The 21,213-nt window shown below is 33.6% G+C and overlaps 3 protein-coding genes and 3 long non-coding RNA genes across 6 annotated transcripts; all 6 read left to right on the top strand.

Moving 5' to 3' along the window:
• Positions 1 to 2,292: 2,292 nt before the first annotated feature.
• LOC124451574 lies at positions 2,293 to 3,243 on the top strand. Its single transcript, XR_006950541.1, has 2 exons — positions 2,293 to 2,385; positions 3,201 to 3,243. It is a non-coding gene; the product is annotated as an uncharacterized LOC124451574 (long non-coding RNA).
• Positions 3,244 to 4,682: 1,439 nt separating this feature from the next.
• Positions 4,683 to 6,138, top strand: LOC124451569. The gene is made up of 3 exons (XR_006950534.1): positions 4,683 to 4,807; positions 4,887 to 4,968; positions 6,105 to 6,138. It is a non-coding gene; the product is annotated as an uncharacterized LOC124451569 (long non-coding RNA).
• Positions 6,139 to 6,154: 16 nt separating this feature from the next.
• On the top strand, positions 6,155 to 9,072 carry LOC124451577. Its single transcript, XR_006950544.1, has 3 exons — positions 6,155 to 6,186; positions 8,607 to 8,803; positions 8,985 to 9,072. It is a non-coding gene; the product is annotated as an uncharacterized LOC124451577 (long non-coding RNA).
• A 16-nt stretch (positions 9,073 to 9,088) lies between these two features.
• Positions 9,089 to 10,108, top strand: LOC124451270. The gene has a single exon (XM_047001892.1). The coding sequence runs from the start codon at positions 9,089 to 9,091 to the stop codon at positions 10,106 to 10,108; it is 1,020 nt and encodes a 339-aa protein (XP_046857848.1).
• Positions 10,109 to 10,128: 20 nt separating this feature from the next.
• Positions 10,129 to 12,226, top strand: LOC124451526. The gene is made up of 2 exons (XM_047002183.1): positions 10,129 to 11,227; positions 11,624 to 12,226. The coding sequence occupies exons 1-2, from the start codon at positions 10,129 to 10,131 to the stop codon at positions 11,935 to 11,937; spliced, it is 1,413 nt and encodes a 470-aa protein (XP_046858139.1). The 3' UTR covers positions 11,938 to 12,226.
• A 410-nt stretch (positions 12,227 to 12,636) lies between these two features.
• Positions 12,637 to 14,405, top strand: LOC124451269. Its single transcript, XM_047001891.1, has 5 exons — positions 12,637 to 12,715; positions 12,841 to 12,913; positions 13,069 to 13,796; positions 13,900 to 14,154; positions 14,260 to 14,405. The coding sequence occupies exons 1-5, from the start codon at positions 12,637 to 12,639 to the stop codon at positions 14,403 to 14,405; spliced, it is 1,281 nt and encodes a 426-aa protein (XP_046857847.1).
• The last annotated feature ends 6,808 nt before the right edge of the window (positions 14,406 to 21,213 follow it).

Raw genomic sequence — 21,213 nt, 5'->3', positions numbered from 1 at the left:
GAAAAAGTCAAAAACCCTAATCAGCTGGCTGTAATAATGGCGGCTACCATGCACGGCGCAACATGCCAAAGAATAAAAACATCAAAGGTTCCGACACGAGTGACCTTCTGTATATTCTTATTCTGTGATAATATACTGTGAGAATGGTTTAAGGGCGTTCTCATTAACGTCACCAACATCTTCAAGCCAAATTTATAATATTAGCGTTATTTAATAGGCTAAATATGTTTAATTAATAAATAATTGACGTAATATAACAGAAAAATGGTCAATTGTTACTAGCATTTCATATATATTAATGTAGGGAGAGCATAGTTCTTTTGTTTGACAACAATAAGTTTTGTTTTTAAAAATTAGATTTGATAGATACCCAGTAATTTGTTCAAGTACAAACAATGAGTTTTAAACCTCTAGAGGCCGTTGATGCTCACAGGCAACAATCACCAAACGAGATGTGTAAGAACTTTTCAAAAGACGAGGCTCCCAGAGGGTTAAACAATCCTGTTGAACAAATACATATAATGACATGCTTAACACTATTTATATAAATACCATCCACTTCAAGCCACATATAAACCACGAGGCGTCATGGAAAGTAGATGTTGCTCATATGAGATGGAACAAGACTTTGCACATTAACGACAAGTGTAAACATTTGTGATTGTGCATTCAAAATAAAACTGTTGCCTTCAACTCTCCTCGTTGACAAGTTATTTGAAAGCCGCGATGTACAGATATATACTATCAGTATCACATCCTAAACGTTGATAGCAGCAGCAAAAATAAATTTGAGAAAAGAAAACCTCTATGAAATGTGTTACAGACGTAGCTACTTGTTTTGACATCATTTATGAAAATAGATCCTACGGCTGTAAACTACAAATGTAAGTGACTATCTTGTGAAAATCTTAATTTATTGATGCTACTGATTTCTGGTTTGTTTCTTCAATGTCACATAAGCTATAACTGAATATATGCAATGAGTATAAATACACTAACTTTGCTATCTGTCTCCAATGCACTATGCGGTTGAGTGCAGCTTTCATAGATTAAGGTGTAGACTTGCAATGAACGAGAACCGTAATTGTTTTTTTGCTCGTTTTTCTACGACTCTCTACTATATTTTTATTAGTAGAATCTTGGGGAAAACAGAACGCCCTTAAATTCTCTCCTAACATTAACAACATATGACTTCAAGATTTAATGAATATTTGGACAGATTTAAAGTCTAGTTTATAAATTCATTATCGTCTCATGTATCTTACCCTACAACATCATGCATATTTGCTTTGCATAACGACATTAAAACGCCAAAAAATTGTATATTCTAATTAATTTTTTGTTCAAATTCATAGAAGGATTACTTATTGTCTTTGTGAAAGGTGAAAAGCTCCTAAGGGGCCCATTACAAGAAAAAAATTTCGTCATGACGTGGTTAAACAAATGTTAACAACGGAAACTTAATCACTTTAACGTTGTAGAAAGAAAGGGGAATTCTGTCTTTTTCCTGACGAATTACTGAAGTATAAGTTGCATGGAATAATCAACTAGTCTTAATGGTAGGCCTCGTAATATGAAAGCTTTCAATGTAAAATGCTTTTATAACGATGTAAAGCCTTCGATCTTTTGAAACTTGTTGCATCTTTCAAACTTAACCGACTAAAGCTATTCGTGCAATGTTGATGAATGTTCTACCATTTGGATAGTCAAACAGAAAACAGAAAACAATTTGCTCATTCTCAATATACCTGATTAAGAATTGAAAAACGCAAAGTAACGTCATATATAGAGTTCTTCATCATGAGATGTCGTACACGAGTTTCATATTTTCTAGCTTATATTTTTAAACCCACATGGATGGAGTTGTGAAAATCCCTTTACCACCTGTGTCATTCACTTCAATTACTCTTACTAGTTTGTCATTACTCATGTGTCATGGTGATTCATGGCCAAAAATGTTCATTTGTAGTTTGGATTCTTTGTGGATGTCAATTGTTTGTTCATATAATGATGATGGGCCCCATTGTTATATGAGCCAACCTGAAGTTGGTCAGCTGTCATTCATAGAAGATCAAATCTACATTAAGCATTCTTTAAGTGATGATATAACTGGGGTATTGAAGTGATCCCTTTTCCTTCACTTGAAGATACCATAAGAGTGCATTGTAAGCAGTAATCTATCGAAATGGCGATTCATAATACCAGTAGCCTCTTTATTGGTTACGTCGATTACTTTGTTCAGTTCATGGAATGGTATAAACGTAATGAATGGACATTGCATAAAGGCATTTGTACGTGTGAACATTAACGTTGAAATGATTGGACTATAATCTACGAAGATGGAAAACAAGCGAGTGGAAAAACATGATCTATGTCTTGTGGTTTGTAAGTTGAGTAGATAAGTGTTAAAATTAACTTATAGCTATGAGTGACTGCATGAGATATTCAAAAATGATCGTGATGGTCTATTTTTATAATTTGAACTATAATCATGAAAAACACCTATATTAGTTAAAAAAAAGTCAATAAAAGATGTCAATTGTTGTGAGAAAATAGCTGGCTTTCAGTCGCTAATTTTACTAATTTTATTAAACGTTTATAAACAAAATTGCAATGCTGCAAGTAGGGTTCATTGAATTTTTAAGATAAAATTGTTACATTAAAATTTCTACGATATACACGTAAAAACTGCGCTGTGAAAAAAGTGAAAGAGACCTACTAAGACGCCTGGATCAGACGGACCAGGACATTTGCTTGAAAATCAGGTATTAAAGTTTTGTTCTTTTTTAAAATATATAATTTCTGATTTTATTCATTCATGCTGACATTTATAATGTGTTTTTTTATAGTGTAGCTATGCCTGTAGGCCTAATAACTACACATTGAATGAACAATCAAGTTAGACAGAAGCACAAAGAAACAAGCGTCCTTATTGAAAGATTCTCACTTGCGACTTTCGTTATGCATACTATTAATCAGTATAACGCATTTTTAAATTCAACCGTTAAAAATTTCCGTAAAACTAAATTTTCACAATTGTCAAATTTTCGGACAAAACACACGAGCGAAAGCCAGCTATTAATGAAGGTCTTAATAAAGCAACATAATTTTGATCAAATGAAATCTAGTAGACATCAAAATAATTTGTATGCAAGTCACGACGTCACTTTGGTCATTTCATTTTTCATTGTTATTGGTAGGTGAATGATCAGGTCGAACGTACTGAATGAATTTTTCATATGATTTATGTATGAGCTGCTATTAGTTTTATTTTTCGTCTGTTCATTAAAAATTTTGTTAACACTCTGCGCTCTTTCATTTTTTGTTCTCTACTAAAGTTTTCGTTTCTTTTGTTCAAACACAAAATATTTGCGGTGTCAATAAATAGGGTAGTCAGCCGACTTTTTTGTCGCCGCTTTTTTTGTCGCTTTGTGAATTTAAGATACGAACGACGAAGGTACGATCTGACTACGCTGCATGTTAAAGTAGATCATCGGGATCATTGAAAACAACAAAAATATGAAACATCTTAAAATAACAAAAATTTAAGGAAGTTTTTCTAAATTTTGATCTTTTATTTTATTGGAGGGTTTTTTACCGGATCCACCTGTTTTCCCTCCCATTTCGTTTTGTTTTGTAAAAAAAACAGTGTCCATATTTAGGGCCAAGCAAAGTCATTTATTATAACATTATTTATTATAGCTATCATTAATATTCACGTTTATTTTTTATTCCTTGGCCTTTGGGTATATTTCCCAAAACACTGCGTTTAATAAATATAATGGCATACATTTTGAAAAATAATATGTACGCAAGTTTTCTGCTCAGTCAGATATTCTAAGACAAATTTTTTCAATCTTCTGCATCAACAGACTCAGCGAGAAAATAAAGATGATTTTATACAGTATAGAAGTGTGATTTGCGTACATAATAAAAATTCCATTATCCTTTCACTTCACTAAGGAGTCTTTTTACATAAAATATTGCTTTAAACATGAGCAATGTGACGAATTTTTACATTACTCACGGTAATACGCTTAGCACAATAATATTAGTACACACCATTCGACAATTTACTCCCCTACCATGAAGTGAGATGTTTTATGCCTATACCAAATGCATTCCCAATGATATAGAGAGAAATGATAACACCAAAGATACAGAGATTAATCTTTATAGTAGATTGTTTGAGATTGAGATTTTTTAACTACAATGTTCTTCTCAGCGTCACTGCACAACTGAGACTAGCATTATCTTAATGACTATTTTCACTGCATTCTTTACTGTTGTATCGACAGTGTTCTTTCTCATAGCTAAGTAATTATAAATTCATAAGTTACTATGGTTTATTTAATAACAAACGTTTTTTATAATATTAAGTGACTTCTGCAGTAATATACATGTATGGAATTTTTGATTAATAAAGTAAAAAATCCGTTTACAGCTTCCAAAATCGTGTCATAACCATTGACATTTAAATCTTGCCTTAGATCAGTGATCATCTATTCCTGAGTTAAAACTTGTGAAACTTTATACGATTTAGCAGTAGTCCTTTAGAATTTGACTAATCTCAATGTTATTTTGTACTCTGCATGAGGTTCGTAATTATGTATTTTTGTTTCTATAATTGTTTTTAGTCAGTGATGTATACTTGGTTATATAACTAGAATGTTCTACATAGATGTTATTAATGTTTTATAATACTGTTTGTTGAAGGAAATCCTGACTCGCTCTTCACCTTCGTTCGCTATTTAAAAGTGTTTATGTAACAAAACTTACATGGATAAAAGATTGATGTAACAGTAAGGTATGAATTATGATCATCATTTTTTAAACTGATATCTAAGTGGTCGCGTTCTTTATATTAAATCTCTCGTCTTTGTAAGGTATGCGAAATGTAAAGAACTAAAGCAAGCATGATATTTTTTACACGGTCGTCATATATGAAGTCTTACTGCTAAAACGAAGGTAATTTTTCGAAAGTAAAGCGAGATTCTGATACTATATTACTAACTTTACATAACAAATTTGCTACTGAAGCATCTTGATAATGTATGACCAAACATTCAAGAGAAATTATATTTAAGTTGATATACCAACTTTCTAACTGTTGACAATAAGCTGCATGGTAAAGGACAGTGAAACCTGTTGAAAAATATGGGGGAGGCAGAATAACATGAGAACGTTTTCTACATGTAGGACGCTGAATTTTTCTTTAAAAACTATACTTGTCGATACGAAATGGGGATCTGTAAAATTTATTTAGGGAGGGCACATGTCCAATCATGCATCACCTCCTTCTTTGCTGACGCCACTTTTGACTAACCTCTGTGTGTCCAGCAAAATGTTGTTAATTGTATTGAGCAAATTATTCATTTTAAAAGTAAGAACATTTGTAAAATAAGCAAATGTTACACACACGAAGAATGTATTTACACAGCAGTCTTAAGGTTTACTTTTATTGCATCCTTTACTGTTGTACCTACAGTGTCCTTATTGATCATAAGTAATTGTAATTGCGTGCAGTTGATGTTTGCCGTACATTCATAATTTACAATGGTTTATTCAATAAAAAAGGTTTTTTATAATGAGAACTGACTTATGCAAGAATATACATCTGTGAAGTTTTTGATTAATGAAGGGAAAAATCCATTCACAGTTTTGAAATTCGTGTCGTAATCATTGGCATTCAAATCCTGTTTTAGATAGGTGATTCTCTATTCCTGAGTTAAAACTTGTGAAACTTTATAAGATTTAGCAGTAGTCCTTTGCAATTTGACTAATCTCAATGTTATAATGTATTCTGCATGAGGTTTTTATTTATATATTTTTATTTCAATAACAATTGTTTTTAGTCAGTGATGTATACTTAGTTATATAACTAGAATGTTCTACATAGATATCATTAATGTTTTATAATACTGTTTTTTGAGGGAGAACCTGACTCACTCTTCTTCTTTGTTCGTTATTGAAATGTGTTTATGTAACAAAACTTACATGGATAAAAAATTGATGTTACAATAAGATTCGAACTATGATTACCATTTTTAAAATGATATGTATGTGGTCGCGTTTTTTTTATTAAATCTCTTATTTTTTGTTAGGTTTGTGAAATGTAAAGAACTAAAAGAAGCATAATTTTGTCCACAAGGTCGTCATATATGAAGTCTTATTTCTAAAACAAAGGTAATTTTACAAAAAGTAAATCGAAATTTTATATCTATATTACCGACTTAACAACTTAGCTAAAGAAACATCTAGATGAAGTATGAATAACCATGCATGAGAAATCATATCAATATTGATATACCAATTTTATAATTATTAACAATAAGCTGGATGTTAAAGGAACGGTAAAACCTTTTCAAAAGTATGGGAAAAAGCAGAATAACTTAAGAATATTTTCTATATATGATGCTGCCTTTTTCTTTATAAACTGTAAATGACACTAGTGCCAGTCCCGAAGAATCGAAACAATATTGTTGTTAATGTAAACTTAGGAATGCGTAATCTAGTAGTACTTCTAACTCTTTATCGAAAATATACGAATCATTGCGATCTGGATATAAACGGGAACAATCGGTAATGATACTTTACTTATATTCTGTTGTTTTGTTTGTTGTTTGTTCATTTCCTTTCTAATTTTGAGTACATTTTCTGTATGTATCTAGTTGACATCTACTATCAATAATACCAAACGTTGCGTGCGGGTGCCAGAACTTTTATGCTACGGGAGTTATACAAACTATACTTGTCTCTAGAAAAATGGGAATACGTGAAAGTTTATGTAGAGGGAGAGGAAGATGTCCAATTATGCATCACCTCCCTTCTTTGCCGACGCCACTTTTGACTAAACTCTGTGTGTCTTGAAAAAGGTTGATAATTGTATTGAACAAACCATTTATTTTGAAAGTAAGGAAATTAGTAAAATAAGCAAATGTTAAACTGAAGAAGAATGTATTTACACAGAGGAAGAACGCGACTGAATCTATTTTTTGTAAAATGTTGATTCGTACAACAAAGTGAGCTGTCACAATTTTGCTTATGATCATGTTTGTTTAACAGTTTTAATGTTTACTTCGATTATGTCGAAAATACATTTTCTGTATGTATCTAGTTGACATCTACTATCAATAATACCAAATGTTGCGTGTGGGTGCCAGAACGTTTATACTGTTGGAGTTCTACAAACTATACTTGTCTATAGAAAAAATTGGAATACGTGAAAATTTATGTAGAGGGGGACATGTCCAATTCGAAAATTAAACGAGACTTACCTGAAATTGAAATTTAATTGAACTTCTATGATTTACTGTTCAGGAACTAGGAAGTCATGTGAGATAGAGCGCGCGATAGTTTTCACTCATTGCACTCATTGCTTCACTCATCTTACAAAGGGCGGTTGCCACTTTCAAATTCTTTGATGTGACTTGCACTTCTTCGCTTTCTTCCATCATATCATCTTGTTTATCGTGTTCAGCAAATTCCAGGAGTGCTGCTTCATCTCCGACATCATCTCTTCACTTGTAGAAGCCATAATTCAAGAAATTTGTAATATAATATGGAAAGGAACTTTTTGTAACTGGTCGCTGTGAAATCTACGTTCGAACTGATCTTGATATCGCGCGCTCTATCTCACATGACTTCCTAGTGACGTAGAACAGTGACGAAATAGAATTATAGATTTATAGTGCCATTGTCGCACAACCTAAGTGTTCTGTTGTGCGAGATACTAAATCACGATTCTTTAAAAGACAAACGTTGGTTCATTACCACGAATATTAATATCAAAAAATGCTTATCCAATTCGTCTCTTCAAGACTTCAACTCAATGCGTTACAATGCATTAATCAAATGCGTCGATAAAATGCGACCATCAAAAATGCGTATTGAAACAACCAGAAACAGCGTTTGCAGCCTCTATATATACTAAACATTCAGCAAGATAAAATTACAAAGTTTCCTCTTTGCCACGATTGGAAAGAAGGTCTTCCTCAGCAACTCAATGCTTTAAACTTCCCATGACAAATGCATGTGCGTAATTTAACGTAAATAGTTCCCATTTTACAATGCTCTTACTTCTTTAGTAATGTTCGTGCTTACAGAAAGAGAAAGATACTTCACTTGTTTTGATTATTTATGAAAATTTTTTCCCGTATACTATTTTATACTGATAAGTTTTACATCGTCCATATTATTGTTGATAAATTGATAAAATTTACGACAAACAAGGTTACATTGCAAGAAAAACTGTCTGTTGCTCATTTCTTTTGCTGTTTTTCAGTTTTTTCAATTTTTATGAGCACAAAACGGTTAAAGCCACAAAGAATTTTACATAATTTATGTATTTTTTTAATGATTCTTTAATTTGTATGAAAACGACTGACTCAAGTAGTACCAACTATTGTCTGACTATAGCTGCTGATCTTTGGTTTGGAAACTCAAACTTTGACGAAAATGGCCATTTGGATACATTTTGGCCTATTTTCTATTCTAATAATTTTTCGGAATCATATTGGCAACTTATTTTAAAAGTGTGTGTCAAAAACATAAATCTGGTGAGAAGCATCTATGAACAATGAACATGATCGTTAACTACTTTTCAGCTGTATCCAGTAACACAGAAAGTGAATCAGAATGATCTCGTGTTGAGCCCATCCTTTACATTTGAATACACAGTCTACATTACAATACAACGAAAGACATAAATTAAGAAATATTTCATTATAAAACTGTGAATTTACGTTGTGGAACGAAGAAATAAGTGTCGAAATATAGAAATAGTCGTTTTGTGTCATATTTGGTGAGTAAAATTTTACAAAATATATATTTTAAAACATTATTGTTTAGCTACTAGTTATATTGCATCACAGATTTTACCAACGTTTTATATTTGAACTTTGATGCAAGTTTTTCAGTTGGCCGATTTATTTAATTTTAAAGTTTTGTAACCTATTTTTTCCATTATTTTTCTTCGTTTTTAGTTTGAAGTTCAAACAAAGGCTTCACGATTAAAACCAAACATTCTTCATTAAAGTAAGTTAAAGTTTTTACATCATTATATTTTAAACAAATTTCTTGTTTGAAAATGGCTTCACCACCTCAAAAACTGAAGATTGAAGCAAACGGATCTCGTTTAAGTAAACTCTTGATAAGTAAAGGAACACAAGCTTTGAAAACAACATTGCAGTTTAATTTAAATTTTCGCTCGTCAAAACTAAGCGATGAACTTAATAAACCCTCAAATAAAAGTACATTGGAATCATTAAGAAAAAGAAGCGTCATCAACAAAGAGCAATGGGACCTTCTTTACCCATCAACTGGTTTGCCAAAACTTGAAAACTTTGATATTTCATTAATGACTGTCTTATTGCGTAACATATGTGGTCTAACAGCGCCACATGGTGGATGGGATAATCTTCCTTTCTCTTCAGATACTTCAATTTCAGCAAATATTGCAAGAATAAAGTTTTATCGAAACGAAGTGTACGGTCACATAACTACAACTAGTGTAGATGACAGTGAGTTTGAGTACTTGTGGCAGCAAATTTCAAAAGCATTGGTTGGTTTGGGTATTCAACAAACTGAAATAGATGAATTAAAGAAAGCTACACTCAGTCCTGATGAAGTTAATTATACTGCAATGCTAAAAGAATGGCATAAAAGAGAAGAGCAGTTAATCGATGTCACTGAAGAAATCAAAGAAGATGTAAAAGTAATAAAAAGAAATGTTGTAGAGATCAAACAAGAGATAGCAACAAAAGTTACGAACATAAATGAGGATGTAGCAAGAGTAAAAAAAATGATACAGGGCAAAACATATTCAGTTGTCGAAAAGCTTGGAAAGTGTAATTTTAACGGTCTTATAAAAGATCTTAACAAGAAATACCTTGAAGGCACTAGACAATGGTTATTTGAAAAACTCGACACTTGGTTTAACAATAGAAGTGAAGATGCTTCTAACGTCATGATTTTGATTGCCGGTCCTGGTGTTGGTAAAAGTGTGTTTGCTGCTGAGGTGTGTCGACGATATTCTGGAAAGAAGAAACTTGCTGCTTGTCATTTCTGCAGATATAATAGATCAGATTATAGAAATCCTCGATTTTGATAGAATCATTGGCTAGTGCCATGTGTGATACAATATCAGATTTTAAAAGTAAACTGAATGAAGAATTACAGAGAAACCATTCCAAAGAATCGATCACCGATAAATTCCTTGTTTTATTATATAATCCATTGCATTCATTGGAAGATCATGAACCAATGCTTTTGGTTATTGATGCCTTAGATGAAAGTCAAGTTGACGGCAAAAGTGAATTGTTGGAATTGATTGCAGAAGAGTTTGGCCGACTGCCTAAATGGATTAAAATCTTCATCACCAGTCGTCCAGAACTTCCTGTTCAAAAAGAATTGAAAGACATGAATCCTGTGGAAATTACAACTCGTCCTCGTGATGAAAACAACGAAGAAGACCTGCACAAGTATTTGAGACATCAGTTGAATGATCGTGTGCAGAAAAATCGCTACCTTCTTCGGTCATTAGTTAAAAAATGTGAGGGATCATTTCTTTACGCTTATCACGCACAACTGAGCTTAAAGAAAGAAGAACTTGAGCTTACAGACGAGAAAATTGAAAAATTGGTCCCTAGTGGGTTAAGCGGTGTTTACACAAAGCAATTCAAAAGAGTAAAAGAATTGTTCACGAAGAAAAGAACCAGAAACTCTGTTATCGCAGAAACTACTTTCATGCAATTTCTTGAATTGTTGGCTGCCTGTCGGGAGTTTTTACCATTAACTTTACTGTTTAGCTATATAGGTTTTTCTGGTGACATCAAGTTTGAAGTCCGCAGTAAAATCATTGAACTGTCATCTCAAATTTTGCCAGTTTACGATGATTGCTTAACCGTGTATCACAAATCTTTAAGTGATTGGTTGAAATCAGATGGTTACGAACAGCATGAGTTTACAGTTAATCCAAAAAATGGTCATAAGTTCTTATGGCATGCTTGTGTGAAAGTGTTTGAACAAATGAAGTGTATGAACATTTCAGAAGATCAGATGAACACTGCTATGATTAAATATGCTTTGAAGAATGGAGTCCACCATATGATTGAATGTGGCGAAAAGGTTGACTTTAGTTGGGCAGAATTTGTCAAAGAGGTTGGTGCGAGGTTAAAGGGTGTGGAAGACAATGACATGCATACCATTAGGTCTGAATTACCATTAGGTATGGTTTTTCCACTTTTAACGCTATGTACTAAACTTTATGGTTTTACTGTATGTGTTTACTGAATATACTCTAAAGTAGTATATTCAAAATGTTTCATCACACCAACAAATTTTCTTCTCGAAAATTGTTATACATTTATAGAGACTATATACTACATCTTTCAAAATACCTTTGTTTTCTAAACATTTTCACTGCACCATATGTATAGTACATCTTTCAAAGTATCTTTGTTTTCTAAACTTTTTCACTGGACCATATGTATAGTACATCTTTCAAAATACCTTTGTTTTCTAAACTTTTTCACTGCACCGTATGTATAGTACATTTTTCAAAATACCTTTGTTTTCTAAACTTTTTCACTACACCATATCGAAAGTGAGATTTTTAATTCAGGTGGTTCTAAACCAGCAGCACCAACACAGTCCCGTGTATCTGAAACACACCCTATGGTCACTCCTTCTCAATCAACATCCTCCAGAGTCCCTAGTGAACCTACTAACAATGACCCTAAGCAACCTCCTGCTTTACCAATACATACTCCAAGAACGCGGCCAGTTCTTTCAAGAACACCTCCAGATCTTTCAAGAACACCCCTAGTTTCTCCAAGAACACCTCCAGATCCTACAAAACACCCTATTTCTTCCAGAAATACCTCCAGATCCTTCAAGAACACCCCTAGTTCCTCCAAGAACACCTCCACATCCTAGAAAAACACCCCCAGATCCTACAAAAACACCTCTAGTTCTTCCAAGAACACCCTCAGATCCTTCAAGGACACCAACAGTTCCTCCAAGAGCACCCTCAGATCCTTCAAGAACACGAACAGTTCCTCCAAGAACACAACCGGTTTCTCCAATGCCACCCCAGCGTGAGAATGATAGTAAACTTGAAGAGACATTAAAAGGACTTACTTTAAAGAGAGATCAGTATAAATTAGCTGCTCGCAATTGTAACAGAAGTGGTGACAAAGAAAATGCAAAAAAATATTTGATTATATAGAAGGTGAGTTATTTCTAAAGGAACGGACATGAAATTTAAGTGGAAGCATTGTCTTGCATTCTCCACAAGTCTTTTTATGGTGTTCTACAAATACGCGAAATTGATTCCTAATCCTAATCCCTAAGCCTAATCCTTAAACTTATTGTTGTAGATTAAATCAAAGCTCTATTTGTTGAATAAGTGATTGGTTAAAACTTTTGTTTAGGACTTCGATGTTGTCATTCAAGCTGTAAAGGATAGAAAAGATGTTGATCTCATGCAATGCCCTCCCCTCCCCTGGATTTCCAGGTAAAGAATGATAACCGGGGTTGATATACAAGCTCAAAGTTCTGTTAGCTAAATATGAGTTGATGTAAAACTTTCAACGCAATTTTTTACCATAAAATTTAAATTTCATTTCATCTACTATGTCGAGCGAAGGACCGATCAGTTACGTAAAATTTAAGTGGTCAGCCGGTTACGTCAACAAAACCCAAAGCTCCTTAAGTATATTGTCCCCAGACCTCTTCCACGCTCTTCTAGTGTCTGATGCCTATACCTCTTTCCTTAATTATCTTCCCTTATTTAAAAAAATCGTTACTGGTCAACCATTATTCAACATTTCTTCATAGGATATAATTTGAAAAGCCAATTTCTTGATGAACATTACAACATTAAAAAAGACGTACATGAAAAATTCAAAAGGTATGTTTAGGAAAACAAAATTCTTTGTGTCATCGTCTGTGTTAGCTGTAAGATAGGACAAATGGGTATATGAATAGATAACAATGGTTTATAGATACTTATAGGCACATTGTTTTAATTTAGATTTTTATCCTATTTCTGATTCTTTTTTAAAGCATATCTTGGATATGTGGCAACTATGGAACAGTTAGAAAAAACAAAGTTATACCATATCCTCATTTGTATATCACAGTTGATGGTATTAAAGGAAGGTCCAATGAAGATTTAAAGAAAGAAATTGACAAGATATTTGAATGGGAAGCATCAAAATTCATTGAAATCAGGCGTAAACCTTACAAAAAACCAAAGATTCGATATTTATCAAACTTCCGCGCTGTTCAAAATGATGATGCACCAAATCCAATGCAAAGCCCTAATGATGTTGTTTTGGAAAACCAATCAACCAGTAGCTCTCATGGTACAATGACAATGTTCTGTGGCAAAAACAATAAGTATTACGCCTTGACATGCGCACATGTTGCTTATGGCGCAAGTGACATGGTGGACAGTGCATTGGCTTTTAACCAGGAAAATGCCTTTTTGGCCTTTCGCGGTGCCGTTCAATACCTTAATGAAGGTACAGCTTATTTTTACAAACTACCAAACAGTGGTAATGAATTTCTACTTCCCTCTTTTCCTAATGGCGTGTTTGGTCATTTTGACGGAGAAGTTGATATTGTGAGAATTTTCATCGGTGATGAACGTTTTTCATTTTATGGAGGAGATGACATGGAATGTTTTGCCTTGACTTTAGATAAGGCAAGTAAAGAACTTTACGAAAGAATCGAAGATGGAGATGAATCTGTGAGAGTTCGTACAGATTATCATAACATTGGATTTATAAGTGAGCGAAGTTTTCTCACTTGACAAGGCCTTCAAATGAAATCGAGAGAGAAATCATTTTCAAAATGCAGTGAAGGTCAGAAGTAATTGCCAATTCTAAAAAGGTGACTCTGGTGCACTTGTTTATTTCTTGGATAGACAAAGAAAATGGCAGCCATTTGCATATGGTGTATGTGAAATAGATGATGATGATGATGTCGATGATGGTGAGAGTAGTTCTGTTGGTGTTGGTAATATTGATGATGATGATGGTGGTGATGGTGGTAATGTTGATGATGATGATTATGGAGTTGATGATGGTGGTGATGATGGTGGTGATGATGGTGGTGGTGGCGGTAATATTGATGATGGTGATGATGGTAATTTTGATGGTGATGGTTATGGTGATGATGATGGTGGTGATGATGATGGTGGTAATGATGATGGTGGTGGTGATAATGGTGGTTTTGATAGTGATATTGAAGGTGATGGTGGGGGTGATGGTGGGGGTGATGGTGATAATGTGATATTTGAAGGTCCACGTATGAGGACCTTCATATGTTTGAAATTAGATAAAGCTTTAACTGCTGTTAAATTGAACAATTGTGAATACTTCAGATCAGAGGTCTAAAAAGCAATCCAATGTAATCGGAACAAGACCAAACGATAGCACAAGCTTCTACTAACATTGACAAGAAATAATGAGACATAAGATTGTTTCTGAATGTTTTCTAATTGGATCCGCTGGTGGACAAAATATCTTTTCTTCATGAATAATCATTTGCTATTTTTTATTATTATTTATTTCGAATACTTATTTACCTTTTCTAATGTAGCTGCACGCGTATGCGCAAATGTCCTAATCATAATTTATACCGATAATATATATGTAAACGCTTATTGAGACATCTTGTCAGTCAAACAAAGTCGATCTTAACTCAAAGAAGCATTGCAAATAAAGAAGGTTGATAAACTTACTAAGTTTAAGAAAAATATTGAAATCAGTACCTGGATTGTTTTACAAATGTATGCCATTTTTGTAAAAACAATCCACTATAACGAAAAGTTTTGAAATCGTAAAACGAACATGTTTGGACGGAGCCCATACAATAAAAGAGGAATCATATATTCATGTTACCCCTAAAAAAGGTATTGATTTCAACGGAGCTAAATGCGGCAAAACTTGCATAGAGCTGAATGACTTCTAAAAATGTGCATAGAATGCAATATTGTATACATCTTGAACGCTTTTTCAAAAAAGATTGTTTCTGAGATGATAGTTATTGATCGATGCAATTGACGTCATATTATTTCGGTCAGGTTTTCATTAATGTTTCCTTCATCACAAACGTCAACTGAAAACGTCATTGTTGAATTGCAATAATCTTCATATTTTGAGCAAAAATTCTTTATCGCCCACCTAGCTATTTCATTTGACAGCATTTAGTCAATAACCAGATCTTTTTCTTTCCAAACATGCCCTTTTTCCCAACTTTTACGCGTCCAGCAGCGATAGGCTCGTCTCGGAGGTGTTTTCTTCTTTAAGTTTGAAGGCTGCTTTATCTTCATGGAAAATAACGAGTTTACGTAAGAATTATTTGTGGTGGTGACAAAACACAGTAGAATTGCTTGATATTATTAGTGTAAGACACTGGATTCGGTCACAACGCAGGTCAGCGGTAATTTTCTGCAAACGTCATACATGTTTCCAACCCTCAATGTTAAACAACTTAAATTTTCTGTCAAAATTATGGAATACCCAGAGTTTTGGTGATTTATGCGGTAATAAGCTCTTGTTTTCAATTTGGTTTGCATAACTTCGAAAATTGAAATCTTTTGGAAAGATCTTACATTTTGTCAAAATATTTACTTTTAAGCCGATTTGTGAGACTGACTTAATTAATTTTGTCAGACAATGAGTTCAACTGCTGAGCCGATATCTTAATGAGAAATTCCGCTATTCTTTTTGTCCTACACATTTTGAATGATTGTTCTTGGTGGAAGTTGCGTTGCTAAGTTAGCAACAGATATCGTATATCCTAAAAATTATGTTGTAACACCATCTCTCAAATGTAGACCAATAACCAAATAAATATTTAAAATTGGCTTTACTACATGTTAACATTGTGCTTACGTTCTGAAAATTTGGTACTGAAATGGTCTCTCCTGGTGTCGTCATACTCAGTTGTTATTGCTTGCAAAGCTGTCGGCCCTAGAGCGTTAATTGCTTGGGAGGGAGGGAGGGTTCATACTCTCAGTTGTGTCCTTCTGATTTCATTTTGAAAATTTTTAACTCAAGAGAAATCTATGTGCGAACTTTTTTAAAAGAAAGCAGTCCTGCTCTGGTTGCACCACTGAATATATAAGTAAACACACAAACAAAAAAAAACGTACAAAACCAAACCAAAAAACAAACAAAGGCAACACAAATAACGCTCTAGTTACGGCCCTCTTTGTTTGTATCTTTCACAGTCCCATTATCGTCCAGGGAAAATGATATTAGTTGATGATTACTTAAATTAAGTTACGTCATTATGTTTATAGGATGTTTAGAATTTTGTAAGATTATCGTAACTATGTTTTAAGAGAACTTATCAAACAAATTACCTAAAAACTCTAGAAGAACTCTGTAAAGAAATTATTCTGTAACCATAAATGCAACTTACTGTATTGAAAAATACCTATTGTATTGCATGGATTAAAATTTAGTCAATGCTAAAAACAACTATTAGAAATAAGAGTCCTTTGGAACTGATCACTCTCTCAGAGGTAACTTCCATTTGAGGCAACTAATTTGGAAATCGAAATATTTTGGGTGGCTTCTTGCGAAACTCTTCTGCAATTCATAAAAGCGCTTCTTTCCTCTCGGGCCCAGGCCACTTATTTTGAAACGCATCCTTGCATCACAAAGAAAATGCCAATAATGTACCATCACACGAATCATTTGACAACAAGGTAGTTGGTGAACGCGTTATTATCAAAGCATTTACCTAGGACACACAAATAGGATCAATCTCTGACAGTTTGAGGATAAAAATAAGGTGTTCTACATCTCATAGGATACGTAAATAAGCCTGTTGTTCTTCGTTATGTGTGTATAGCGATCAAATAAGATTAACCTTTGTATGTATGTCATAAAGTCAAATTTCATGCTTAGTGCATGACTTGTCTTTAGAAATTTTAATGCCATACTGAAATGTGTAAATTTTAATCCTTTTCAGTAAGTTTCAAATAAAAAACTATTATTCTCGCAGTCAGGAACACAGTTACATAGCATGGGTAAATAGAACACCAGATCAGCAATAGTTTGTTAAAATATACGTCAAATGACGGTTAATTTTGACGGTTCTGGTTTCGAATGGGTTGAGTACATTTTGAATAGTCTGGTGCAAGGATATCGCTACGCTCTATTTTATTGGTTGAAAAATGCGAGGATTCGTTTCTGTACGCTTACCACGCACAAGAGAGTTTAAAAAAAGCAAAAACTGAGATAACTGTTGAGAATATTATACAATTGGTTCCTACTGGGTTGAGTAAATTTTACACAAAACAATTCAAAAGATTAAATAAATCATTGAAGGAATAATTTTATAATATTATTTTTTCCAATTTAAGATGATTGTTTGACCGTGTATCACAAGTCTCTCTTTGATTGGTTAAAATCAAATGGTTATGAAGAGCATGAGTTTACAGACGATCCAAAAATTAAACATAAGTTCTTATGGCATGCTTGTGAGAAAGTTTATAATCACATCAAGTCGATGAACATTTTTGAAGATCAGATGAACGCTGCTATGATTGAATATGCTTTGGAGAATGGAATGTATCATATGTCAAATTGTGGCGAGAATGTTGAATTTAGCTGGGCAGTAGATGTCAAAGTGGTTTAAGCAAGGTTAATGGCTGTAGGATTTACTGGCATTTGATACATTCGGAACAATTGTTTTGAAATCATTAAGGAACGACAAACTTTCTTAAAAAAAAATGTACTTTAGGAACTACTATTTCATTTGCGCATGCTCAATTTTTCTCTTTTTTACGATGATTTTTATCTACTTTATTTACAAAATAATGCAAATAGAATTCATGGCAGTAAGGAAAAAAGATTATTGGCAAGGGATTTATTAAAACAAGGAAAGCTTGTTTGGTTTGAGGACTTCGACTCAACATATTTAACAAACCATCATCATTTGACTGTCTCCTTGCGTGCTAACGTTACATCTATTTGTGTGTCGTCCAATGAAGAACTTCTTGCTGTAGGGTATGAAAATGGTCAAATATCAATTTTTGAACTTCCAGAATTCGAGCTACGATGCACTCTAGGCACTGCACTCGATGTTTCAAGGTTGGATAAGTGGGATGATGTAGACACATTTATGTCTCCGTATGACATCTCTGACTATCCAAGAGTAAAGAACTTTGGTTTTTTACGTGGAAACATCTGTTGTTGCTCCTTTTAACCTATCGGAAAAAGACTGGTAACCAGTGATGGAACTACTGAAGTAAAGTTGTGGGACGTTAACAATGGACGTTTGTCATTATGTTTACAGTCAGATGATGTCGTTAATCGTTTCTCTTTCCCAGATTCTGGTTTGTTTATTACAGCAAGATAATATGGAATTTCTTCTAAAGATGTGTTCACTGCATGGAATTCATTAACTTTGCAAAGAATCGATCGACGCTGCGTTGTTGATTACCAAAAACTACATGCACCGATAAATATTCAGAGTTCTTTGTAGCAGAATTCGTCAAGACTTCGTATGTTTTTCAATTCCCAAAAGCAATCGATGTTTTTTCCAGTAAAAAGAAATATTCACTACATTTACATTTAATGATAACACATCATTATCGTGATTGCATTTTTTATCATACAAGCCAGAATGGAAAGTCTTCTGAAGTCACTCATTTGACAAAATACAACGATCAAGGAGAAATCGAGTTCTGTTTACCACATGTTAGGTGTCCATGTTTTTGGACGAATCTTAACAAAATCCATCCAATCTGGTTTAAGAAATTTTACGTTGTGCCGTATTTTTTCAAGCTTAAAATTTTCAAAATTGATCACCTTTGGAGACCTTCATTTAGCTTTTAGGTATTTGAAATTAAATGTTGTTGTTTTTCACCGGATGGATATTTTTTTGCTGTTTTTGCTGTTGGTGAGAACGTCAACATTCATATTTGGAGCATTGAATGTTGCACTATTTTTCAAACTGTACCATAGAAACTGAAGAATGAATTTGGGTGTTGGTGGTCAGATGGTTTACTGTGGATATGGGATAGTTCTGATCATCTTATGAAGATATCAACTTCGTCTGAAAATTTTGTAGATTCCACACAGACGAAGCAGATAAACATTGGATCGAAAAAAATCTTAACATTTGGTGATGTTTTTGTTTGTATTAACAAAGAAAAGTTTGTTCAAGTTGTTAGAATTACCAAGGGTGAGATTCAATACAACAAAAGACTTCCTGTCTATATTTCAAAAATTAAAGCAGCAGCTGTATCACCTGATAATTCTGTTATTTTAACTATAAACAAAACAGACTACACATTATGGAAATGGGAAAATAACAACAATGAACTTTACTTAAAATCTTGGCATACTGCAGAAATACTCATAACAGCTGTCATTGAAAACGCATCGAATCCGAACACGTTTAGATGCACTGTAACTGGAATGATTTAAAAACGCTGACCAATCCACATTTATCATACATTATCCTATGGATTAAGATGGTGCCTAAAGTGATTCTTTTTAATTCAAATGCGCTACTTTTGAGCATTTTTATGTTTATGCAATTTACTATTGCCGTCTTAAATTATCAAAAGAATTATAGAAAGAGAGCGAGCAATTTTTATACGGCTCCTTTCAATCCCAAAAATGTGTCCTTAAACATTTTCGCTATAATAAAAGGCTCACTTTATCATCTGTCCACTTAAAAGCTTCATTCTTACCTTTGATGAACTTGAAGCAGTAGTTTTTGTTTGATAATTCGACATTTTATAGCCAGCTCATTATTCGTAAAAGCGCATGCTCTGTAAGCAATAATTGGGTATTTGTATCGTTTTCGCAGCTACGTGTGGACACACAAAAACGCATCAAATTTGCATACGTGTGGACGCGTAAAGTTTTGATTCTAGAACAAAATGTTTACAGCTACGTGTGGACACACAAAAACACATCAACTTTGCATACATGTGGACGCGTAAAGTTTTGAATCCAGAACAAAATGTTTACAGTTACGTGTGGACACACAAAAACACATCAAATTTGCATACATGTGGACGCGTAAAGTTTTAAATCCAGAACAAAATGTTTACAGCTACGTGTGGACACACAAAAACACATCAAATTTGCATACATGTGGCGCGTAAAGTTTTGAATCCAGAACAAATTGTTTGCGGATACAAATGAATACGGATACGTGTAGACGGAGCTAATAAACTCTGACTGCGCCGTCGTGAATTTCTATCTAGTGCTCGGACTCTTAATCTCATAGAACACACGTAATCATGCTCTAACCTTTACTTAATTGCAGAAGTGTTAAAGTAGTTAAATTTGTATGTGTTTACTTTAACCACAGAAAATGAAATGAACAGAAGGATAATTTAGTGTCGGAGCCTTTGAAGTCAGTGACCTAGCGCATGTCTCATTGCGCATGCTAAAAATTCGACGGCCGCCGTTACTCTGGCAATTACTGGCAAAGGAATTTCTATATAATTGTATTGTGCGAACATTAATTTACACATTGTGAAGGTTTACTTTTGAAATCTGCGTTCTAATTATCAGAACTTCAAAATACAATGTAAATACTGTCCATTTGTCTTTAAAAGCGCGATTCTCTTACCCAAATATTCCACTTGACGGTATAATTTTTAGTAGTTAGCATTCGCAGTCCGCAGTCGTAGCCAAAGTAATGGCAGATCTGAGGTAAGCGCATAAAAAATCTGGGACACATCGCACCCCTGAGTTGGCCTTCTGTTCATTTCCTATTTTGTGCTTTAACGTAAGTCAGGTCCATTTAACTTTGTGGAGATGAAATGTAAGTACTGTGTAATTACTGGCGAAGTAAGAAATTTATGAAAGAAATCAACAGGTCTGGTTATAATCTTTGTAATGTGAATGGTTTTACTATTCGCCACTAAAGGTTAAATTTAAAGTGGTAAATATGTTCTGTAAGGATGGTCCATGATATCTGTACTGTAAGGGTTAAATATGGAGGTTACACCATAAATGGTTAATATAAAGTTATTAAAACAACATTGTATAGCGTCATTTGTATATGTTAACATTTACATTGAGTTATGAAAAATGACTATATTCTATAAAGATGAAAAGTGGAGAGTGAAAAAACAGGATCCAGGTTTTATAGAACTTACCGTAAATGCTCGAATAAGCGCCCCGGGCGCTTATTTAATTTTTGGAGGCGAGAGGGGGG

Source organism: Xenia sp. Carnegie-2017, unplaced genomic scaffold (assembly GCF_021976095.1).
Source record: "Xenia sp. Carnegie-2017 unplaced genomic scaffold, XeniaSp_v1 HiC_scaffold_24, whole genome shotgun sequence".
Lineage (NCBI taxonomy): Eukaryota > Metazoa > Cnidaria > Anthozoa > Malacalcyonacea > Xeniidae > Xenia > Xenia sp. Carnegie-2017.
The sequence above is the reverse complement of the archived record's forward strand: the minus strand, read 5'-3'. Positions and strand labels throughout refer to the sequence as shown.

Coding starts and splice junctions, on each gene's coding strand:
- LOC124451269 (XM_047001891.1), top strand. CDS start 12,637: ATGTCGAGCGAAGGACCGATCAGTTACGTAAAATTTAAGTGGTCAGCC. Junction 12,914..13,068: donor GTACATGAAAAATTCAAAAG/GTATGTTTAGGA, acceptor TCTTTTTTAAAG/CATATCTTGGATATGTGGCA. Junction 14,155..14,259: donor TATTGATGATGGTGATGATG/GTAATTTTGATG, acceptor GTGATATTGAAG/GTGATGGTGGGGGTGATGGT.
- LOC124451526 (XM_047002183.1), top strand. CDS start 10,129: ATGTGTGATACAATATCAGATTTTAAAAGTAAACTGAATGAAGAATTA. Junction 11,228..11,623: donor TAGGTCTGAATTACCATTAG/GTATGGTTTTTC, acceptor TTTTTAATTCAG/GTGGTTCTAAACCAGCAGCA.
- LOC124451270 (XM_047001892.1), top strand. CDS start 9,089: ATGGCTTCACCACCTCAAAAACTGAAGATTGAAGCAAACGGATCTCGT.